Here is a 9,446-nt window from a genome sequence, read left to right on the forward strand (position 1 = left end):
ATGTCTTTAAAATGTTCCCTAAGTTCCAACAGTTGTAAGATATTCGATCTGATGAATAAGAAAAGGAAAATAGAGATTTTAATGCATTTTATTCCTAAAAGAAGTTCCTTCTTTCAATTGTGACCGTCTCTTCAAGTACTACTATTATTGACAAAAAGGACAATGTGACTATATTTGATCTCATGATAAATGAGAAGAACTAACAATGAAATTCATTGTAGATGGTGTATTTTCGAAACAAAGAATGTAGGTAAAGTGACATACTGATGATATGAAAACATTTACTAATTAAGTATGACAAAATGAGGATATTAATTTTAACATGATCAAAATGTAAGACACTATAAATGAGCAAAATCAACTCCTAATTTCCAGTTAGTAGGAAGATTCCTTGAAAGATATTTCAAGGGTTTGGCGACTTCTTAAAATACCCAAGTTATAATATATTAGGGGAAGAAGTACTTTCTCCTTACCTCCTACAACTCAAAGTTACTTTTCAGTATACTTCATATTTTCTATTTTTTAAGAAATTAAAGTTCCTTTTATTATAAAGTTTCTACAGAAGAGAATCAAGTATAAATTGTGTTCTCTGCTTTTTGATTGTTATGACATTTTCAATTCGAATAATTTCACAAGCAAGTTGCCAAAGATATTTACACAAATGGATCTGTGATTGTGATTTATGTGAAATGCATTTGCACTATTTATTTAATGAGACATTTACCGAGTCTTCTTCATAGTAGTATTTGATTTCAGTAATGTGAACACAATATTAAGGAATATGATAAGTTTATACTGTTACCAATTAAGGTTTGCTTAATTTTGCTTCAGGTTCTTTGTCAAAATCTTAGCCTGTGACAGCAATGCAGGGAGGACTTTTGAATGGATGGATTTTTCTTTGCATCAACTATTGAAGATTTATTTAGTTTTCACGTTCCTCTTTATTTAACTGGAACTACAGTGATTACAAAATTCCTTTTTTATATGTTGTTATGTATTATGTAATGATAATTAAAATGTTTTTGATACAAGTGTAGATGAATAATGACACGGTAGACAAATCAAAATTCAAAAGTCATTTTTTCTGCATTGAAAATTAAAAAAAGTTCAAAAATACACTAATATACGTGTTGGGCCCGTGCTGGCACGGGCCATGCCCATCTAGTTTATAGAACAGAGATAGTATATCGTCAATCACTTCAAAAAGTTATTTGATCATCATATTCTATAATTAAGAAATGACTTGTTATTCTCTAACTGAGATAAGTCACATCAATTACTTCAAAAACTATTTGATCTTTTGGTCATAGATTTCCCAAGTAATATTTAGGGGAAAATTTGGCAAATAGTGTTTGTTCATACAATTTGTCATTATTTAACAAATATTTTTGACAAATATCCCAAATTTCCAAATACAAGTTTTTTCTAGTATTTGAGCCAAATCTTATTATTTGAAATCTTTTAAAAATTAAAATTTTACACCAAACTTTTATGTTTTACTAAAACACCCTCTATAGTAGTTGTTTGTATTGTATTACATAATTTTTTATGTGAACACCAAAGTAGTGATGAAATATTCAGTGAATATGAAAGTGATGATATGATTGTTGATGAAAATGATGAACAATTGACTCAGGGTAACAAAGTCATGTGTTTTGTTTACTTCATGATGTATGGAATGATGCTTGTTGCACTCACTCCAAACTACCACATTGCTCCTGTGTCATGGACACTACTTGTTATTTGTTGCAACGAAGATTCAATTGACTTGTAATACAAACTTATGGTTAGTTTTGATAGTTTTTAAAATTTACGGGTATAAATCATATTTTTCTAAGAAAATGAAATATGTTTCCTAAATATTATGACCAAACACATGGTGAAATTTCACCCAAATTTTCATCCGAATAATATTTGCCAAAAATATTTGGAAATCTATGGCGAAACGCTAGCTTAGTAAATTATGAAAGCATTTGGAGACTCATTCTTCATTGTGTCAAGTTTGGTAAGCTTCAAGTAATTAATGAAACTCACTTTTTTTTTTTTTAGTTTGGTGAGTCATAAATGTTATGCTGTGTCGCTATATAAAAAAAAAGTATTTCCTAGTCTTTTAAGGGGTCATTTTGGTTGGACGCAAATACAAATTCATAATTCGAACATAGCAGAAGTATCACTAAAAATAGGTACACGTTAGTTGAAGCAATGTCACATAATACTACCTTATTTTAAATTTTTACTATACATTTACAGAATTAATATTTTTGTGCACATATATAAAAGATCCTGGTGTTGTTGCCCGTAAGGTGTTTGTTTAAGTGTCCGAATGAATTCTTTACCTTTGTGGAGGATGTTTCATTGTATTCAAAATGGTTGCCTGTAAGGTGTTTGTTTAAGTGTCTAAATGAATTCTTTAGCTTTGTGAAGGATATTTCACTGTCATGTTGATTCACTCTGACTATGACATTGCACTTTCTAATTGAGAATGTCTATCATTGAGATGTTTCTGGTTAACTAAAACTTCAAGTGGTAATGATCACCCCGGGGGTACGCGCTAGCGCCTTTGACATGCACTTTCATTGTCTGATATCTGAAATGGAACCTTGATCTATGGCTAAACCTCAACATGATCACCATGTTGAACATAAGCATAATAGATTCTTGATCATTTAACACTCTCTCTCTATATATGTATATGTTTAAGGTTTGGGTAGAACATATATTTAATATACTGTTTTGGAGTTGGTAGGAGGGCTTATCATGTTACACAATATCATACATGATTAACTCAATAAAGGAAATATTTTTCTGACTTTATAACATTTTGTTGTGAATCAGAAATTAATTACACCTTAACCTGCATATTAATATGGAGCTTCCTCAATATTATCACCAAATAGTAGTTTCATAAATTGATTCACATGTTAATAGATGGCAGTATCAATAATATTGTGTAATATCTATAGGTTTTGCTGTTCTGCTGATTCAAGTGATGATAAAACTTATTCATTTCATTGATAAATAAGCTGGTCGTTTGTCGATTCAGGGGACTACTTAACAGATTTGTATATTTAAAGCCGTTCTACTTTTGTAGGTTTAGTGCATCAGATTTTTTGAAGAGATTGAAAGGAAAGAGGCTGATGCTGGTTGGAGACTCAGTGAACCAAAACCAGTTTGAATCTCTCCTGTTACATAATATAACCCAAACCACCCTTGGGGAGAAAAATTAGAACAGTCGTATATCTGAACCTGGATTCCCATTTAACTACATTTTTTCAGAGTTTCAAATGAGATGACAAATATTTGGACAACTTCTTTGAGTTCCACAAGAGATTTATAGCTATCTGATAAGAAGATGCAGCAAGGTACAACTTTTGTAATGAATGAGAGGCAAAGGTTGGCTGAACTACTGAGAAATTGTTCCAAGATTTTGTCTTTAGATGTGGGAAAGCAAGTTCATGGAGCTGTATTAAGGATGGGTTATGCATTTGATTTGATGATATGCAATGATCTCATTGATATGTACGGGAAGTGCAGTAGAGTGGAACTGGCTCGCTCAGTGTTTCACAAAATGCCTGAAAGAAATGTGGTTTCTTGGACGGCTTTAATGTGTGGATATTTAAAACACGCTAATGCTCAACAATCCTTGTTGCTTCTCTCTCGGATGCTCTTCTCAAATGTAAGACCCAATGAATACACTTTTTCCACCAACTTAAAGGCATGTGGTATTCTTGGTGTTCTGGAAAATGGACAACAGATTCATGGTTTGTGTGCTAAAAGTGGGTTTGAAAAGTATCCAGTTGCAGGTAATTCAATTATCGATATGTACTCAAGATGTGGGAAACTTGGTGAGGCTGAAAACAAGTTCCATGAAATGCCAGAAAAGAGTCTCATAACTTGGAATGTAATGATAGCAGGGTATGCAATGGGAGGATTTGGTGATAAATCTTTGTATCTGTTCAAACAAATGCAACAACAAGGAGAAATGCCAGACGAGTTTACGTTTGCAAGCACGTTGAAGGCTTGCAGTGGTTTTAAGGCGGTGCGTGAAGGAAGCCAAATTCATGGTTTTCTTATTACTAGAGGATTCCTTATTTCCAGCCAAAAAGTTATTGCAGGCGCCCTAATTGATTTGTATGTCAAATCAGGAAACTTGTTTGAAGCTCATAAGGTGTTTAGTCAAGTTGAACAGAAAAGTGTGATATCATGGACGACACTGACCGTAGGGTATGCTCAAGAAGGCAAACTAACAGAGGCAATGAACTTGTTCAAGCAGCTCAGGGAAAGTAGCATCACATTGGATGGGTTTGTGCTGTCAAGCATGATGGGTATCTTTGCTGATTTTGCTCTAATTGAGCTTGGGAAACAATTGCATTGTTGTGCAGTAAAAATACCTTCTGGGTTAGACATATCTGTATTGAATTCAATCATGGATATGTATCTAAAATGTGGGTTAATAGAGGAAGCCGAAACACTTTTTGATGTTATGCCAGAAAAAAATGTGATTTCATGGACCGTTATGATCACCGGGTATGGGAAGTATGGTCTTGGTGGAGAAGCAGTTGAACTATTCAAGAAAATGCATATGGATAGGATTGAGCCTGATGAGGTTTCCTACTTAGCTCTGCTCACAGCTTGTAGTCATTCGGGGTTAGTTCAAGAAAGTGAAGAATACTTTTCAAAACTATGCAATTCAAATTGTTTAAAACCCTCAGTAGAGCATTATGCTTGCATGGTTGATATCCTAGGTCGAGCTGGACGCCTAAGAGAAGCTAAGGTTGTGATAGAGAACATGCCAGTAAAACCAAATGTTGGTATTTGGCAGACACTGCTTGGTGCATGTAGAGTACACAAGAATGTAGAAATAGGAAGAGAAGTTGGGGAGATTCTCTTAAAATTAGATGGCAATAATCCGGTGAATTATGTTATGATGTCAAACATTTTCGCTGATGCCCGCCTATGGGAAGAATGTGAGGGATTAAGAGGACTGGTGAAAACAAAAGGTTTAAGAAAAGAAGCAGGACAAAGTTGGGTGGAGATCGACAAGAAGATGCACTTTTTCTACAACAGAGATGAGACACATCCACTTACTAAAGCTATCCATGAATTTTTGTATAAGATGGAGAAGAAAATGAAATATGAACTCGGTTACACACGGGAAGTAAGCTTTTCATTACACGATGTTGAAGATGAAACAAGGGATGAGAGCCTGAGATTTCACAGCGAGAAATTGGCAATTGGTTTGGCACTTCTTTCTGGTGCCGATGAAATTGAGGGGAAGCCAATTCGTGTTTTCAAGAATTTGAGAGTTTGTGGAGATTGTCATGAGTACATCAAGGGTTTGTCAAAGATTTTGAAGAAAATATTTCTTGTTAGAGATGCCAATAGGTTCCATAAGTTTGAGAACGGAACATGTTCCTGCAGAGACTATTGGTGATGGCATATTTTAAGTGACACAACTAAGGAGAGAGAATTTGTGAAGGGCTTTCCGAAGCCTATCTAAGCAGGAAATGCTGCCAGAGCTCGAAGAGGTAATCTCCAACTTATAAATGAAAATACTAACATGAGAGTTCTTATCTTATGAAAGTGTATGTTGTATCATTGAAGGAAACAAGCAACATTGATCATTTAGCCTTCCCCACATTCTATATTCATTCTAATAAGGAAAAATGGTATTCTACAAATCTGTCAAACGTTGTTTAAGTTTACTTGTATTTAAACAGAGGCAGAGATTGAGATTCAGGTGGAAGTTGTAGTAAAGAGAGTAAACCTGTTTTGAGAGGAGCTATCCTTTGAAAATGAAGATTGTGGAGGAGGTGATTAAGGAAAGGCAGCTGCCAGTGTATGAGAAGATCGGTAGAAGGGTGAAGCAAGATTGTGGCCATTGGTGTCTACCCGGAGTCCCCGATGAATAGAATGAGCTAATCTGTGCCACCTTTTGTTTTTTTTTAACTCTCCCTAGGAGCTTCCATCTGTTTTTCTTCCGGTGACTCGAACTCACAACCTTATGATTTGAAGTGAGCTGTGACACAAAACTCAGGGTAAAATAATTATATGATTTTTATAATTATATCTGAAAGAAAGTAATAATATTCAAATTTTATTATTTTCCTTTTTCCTATTTCTTAGAATGTCATGTTACTCTTCCATTTTATTTTATCTGTTTTAATTTAACAAGACATGAAGTTTATGAAAGTAATGAAAACTTTTCAATCGTGTAGGAAGATGCGTATAATATATCCAAATATCATTAAATTTTTTTCAACATCAAAAAAATATTTTGCCCAATTGTTCCTAGGACGACCCCTTCATTTATGTGCCAGAATAGAGAGAGATTTGGTAGGAAAGTGGAAGAGTCCTTAACGGGATGGTACTTACTTTCATACAGGTGCTGCATGGCTGTCGTCAGCTCGTGTCGTGAGATGTTTGGTCAAGTCCTATAACGAGCGAACCTCAATTATGAACATTTTTAATTTGAAAAAAGAAAGATATATCTCATTCAAATTTCACGCTCTCTTTTATAAATACAATTAAGTAGTTCCAAAATATCTTAACATTGCTCCTGTTATATAAGCTACGCATCAATTCCCCATAAAAATGCTCCTGTTAAGTCAATGTATTCACAATTTCTTCAACTATTCTAATACTTGTGAATTGAAATTCGTTGATAGAATGGGAATAATTGGGGGAAGAAGGGCACACAAAAAATGAATGGGAATATTAAAAAGTTGGAATAAGAAATAACTTTTTGGTTAGATGCGTGAAATTGTATAAACATTTAATTTGAAAAATTATAGAGCAAGAATGAATTATTTTGTGTTTATTACCGGTTCTTCCTCATGAGTTGAGACCGATCAACCAGATGGATGATAGAAAAACTTATTAGCTCAGATATTAATGAACTCTATAAAAGAGTTACCTATCAAAACAATACCCTTATCGATCTATTAACAACGGGTAGATCTACGTCAGGAAAATATAGTACAAGAAGTCGTGGATATACTTCTTGATAATGATACCCGGGGACAACCAATGAGAGATGGTCATAATAAAGATTACAATTCATTTTAGGATTTAATTGAAATGCTAAACTTTATGAAATGTATAAACTCTAATTTCTACAAGATATTTGACATTGATATGGTCTTATAGTCCATTGTTCTACACTATCTTTGGGAGGTATCAAGAAGGATTTTTAATGAAAATATTTTTCATATAGAAGAAATGATTTTCTATGTTGCCTAAGCAACCTCACATCCTCAGTAGCATTTTCAATCCTATTAATTAGATTGATGTATTTGAAAAATTCGAACTTGGTTTAATTTATCATAACCGATTAATTTCATTTATTATAAGTTATATCGAATCACATGTAATTTCATTTTAAGTGATTTGCATGTCTTATAGATATACCAAATATAGTACAATCATCATTAGTTAAATTATTTAATACACCAACCCTAAAACATATTGAAGTTATCCATTAGATTCACACACTTTACTTTACAACAAATAATTTTTTTGGATAGAAATAAGTCACTATTTAAATTAATTCATCAAAATAATGAACTATCTATGATGAGTTACCATTATATTGCAACCATTGCAAGCATCAAAAATACGATGAGAGTAAGTGTGCTTGTTAATAGGGAACTCAAAAAAGTTCGTGTCAAAGGGAGATAACAAGATGGTGTACAATCGATAATCAATGAATAGGAAGTTGAGATTTTTCATAATATTAATGGGACTAATAAGGTTTTGGATGATGAACATGAAGAAGATACGAAACAAACAAAATAGATGAAAGTCACGGAGTTTAGAAAATGTAATGATAAATCTGATGATGTGAATTGGTTCATGGTAACACACGAGAAAGACAAGACTGAAAACTCCATTAATGGAGGTTTAGAATATGCAGAATTGCAGAGAGAAGAAGAGAAGAGAAGAAAAGAGAAGAGAGCATTGTATTGAACTCAATCAATATTTTGTTACATTGAAAGTTAACCTTTACATTGTAGTTTAATATCTATTTATAGACTGTAGTATTGTAACAACTTTCATAACTAACTATAGAAGCTTCTAGAACCTTTCTAACAACTCTAACTAACTCACACCATACAGCTTGTTCAATCTCCTGAACTGATCAACACTCCCCCTCAAGCTTTATGGTTGAAATACATTCTTCATTCCAAATTTGCTCAACAAACTGGTGTGTTGTATCTTGCTCAGACTTTTAGTTAGTAGATCAGCTAGTTGGTCCTTAGTGTTTATGTGTTGAGTTTTCAACATGCCTTGGCAAATTCTTTCTCGAACAAAATGACAATCAATGTCAAAATGTTTTGTTCTTTCATGAAAGATGGGGTTAGCTGCAATCTGGATGGCTGCCTTGCTATCACAAATCATATTTACCGGTGTTGTTATCTTGACCCCCAACTCTTTGTATAATCCTATCAACCAAGTTACCTCAGCTGTACATGCTGCCATGCTTCTGAACTCAGCTTCAGCGGAGCTCCTTGAAACTGTCTCCTGTTTCTTTGATTTCCAAGAAATAAGTCCTTCACCAAATTTAACCAAGTAGCCTGTAACTGATCTTCTAGTTTTCATACACGCTCCCCAGTCAGAGTCACAATAAGCTGTGAGTTTAGAAGTGTCTCCTGTAGGCATTAACAAGCCTAATCCAAGTGCTTCTTTGATGTATCTAACTATTCTAAGAGCTGCATTCATATGTGACTGTTTAGGACAATGCATGAATTGGCTCAAAACTTGTACTGAGAAAGAAATATCTGGTCTTGTCATAGTGAGATATAAAAGCCTTCCTACCAGTCTTTGATATTTTGTAGTGTCAGTTAGTATGCTGTCTCCTTCAGCTATTCCTTCATTAATATGCTCATCATATTGAACTGATGTGAGCTTTTGATTCATTTCTAAAGGAGTACAGGCTGGTTTTGCTCCCCCTAGGCCAGACTCAGATATCAATTCTAAAGCATACTTTCTTTGTGACATAAGTATGCCTTTGTTGGACCTTGAGAACTCAATGCCCAAAAAGAACTTTAACTCACCCAAGTCTTTCATTTTGAATTTTTTCTGAATATCCAGTCTAGTGTTGCATAACAGCTGTTGATTGTTTCCAGTTATAAGTAGATCATCTACATAAACCAACACCACAACAATATCATTGTCTGTGTGCTTAGTATATAATGAATAGTCATAATGACTCTGCTTGAAACCCATATCTATCAAGGCTTCTGTCAGCTTCATATTCCATTGCCTTGGTGCCTGCTTAAGTCCATATAAGGACTTATGTAGTTTGCAGACCTTGTGAGTCTCCCCCTGTCTAGCAAACCCACTAGGAATAACCATATAGACCTCCTCAAGAAGGTCACCATTTAGGAAAGCATTATGAACATCCATTTGATAGATATACCAACCTCTAGATGCAGCAAGAGCCA

General features: G+C 34.0%; 1 protein-coding gene and 1 long non-coding RNA gene across 4 annotated transcripts in view; both read left to right on the forward strand.

Annotated features, from left to right (window-relative positions):
• LOC102586158 (uncharacterized) overlaps positions 1-1,061 on the forward strand; it is a 4,561-nt gene extending 3,500 nt beyond the window's left edge. For both annotated transcript variants that reach the window (XR_001472536.1, XR_368997.2), the window contains one exon: positions 832-1,061. This is a non-coding gene — a long non-coding RNA (uncharacterized lncRNA). The remainder of the gene's footprint in view (positions 1-831) is intronic.
• Positions 1,062-2,107: 1,046 nt separating this feature from the next.
• On the forward strand, positions 2,108-6,031 carry LOC102586601 (putative pentatricopeptide repeat-containing protein At3g15130). 2 transcript variants are annotated; one of them, XR_369000.2, is made up of 3 exons: positions 2,108-2,183; positions 3,092-5,528; positions 5,721-6,031. XR_369000.2 is itself a non-coding variant. In XM_006367697.2 (2 exons), the coding sequence occupies exon 2, from the start codon at positions 3,353-3,355 to the stop codon at positions 5,432-5,434; it is 2,082 nt and encodes a 693-aa protein (XP_006367759.1). In that variant the 5' UTR covers positions 2,108-2,183; positions 3,092-3,352; the 3' UTR covers positions 5,435-6,031. The 2 variants fall into 2 exon arrangements, 1 of the variants encoding a protein (XP_006367759.1); XM_006367697.2 differs by having other exon boundaries at positions 3,092-6,031.
• Positions 6,032-9,446: the final 3,415 nt, after the last annotated feature.

This window comes from Solanum tuberosum, unplaced genomic scaffold (genome assembly GCF_000226075.1).
Source record: "Solanum tuberosum cultivar DM 1-3 516 R44 unplaced genomic scaffold, SolTub_3.0 scf00871, whole genome shotgun sequence".
Classification (NCBI taxonomy): Eukaryota; Viridiplantae; Streptophyta; class Magnoliopsida; order Solanales; family Solanaceae; genus Solanum; species Solanum tuberosum.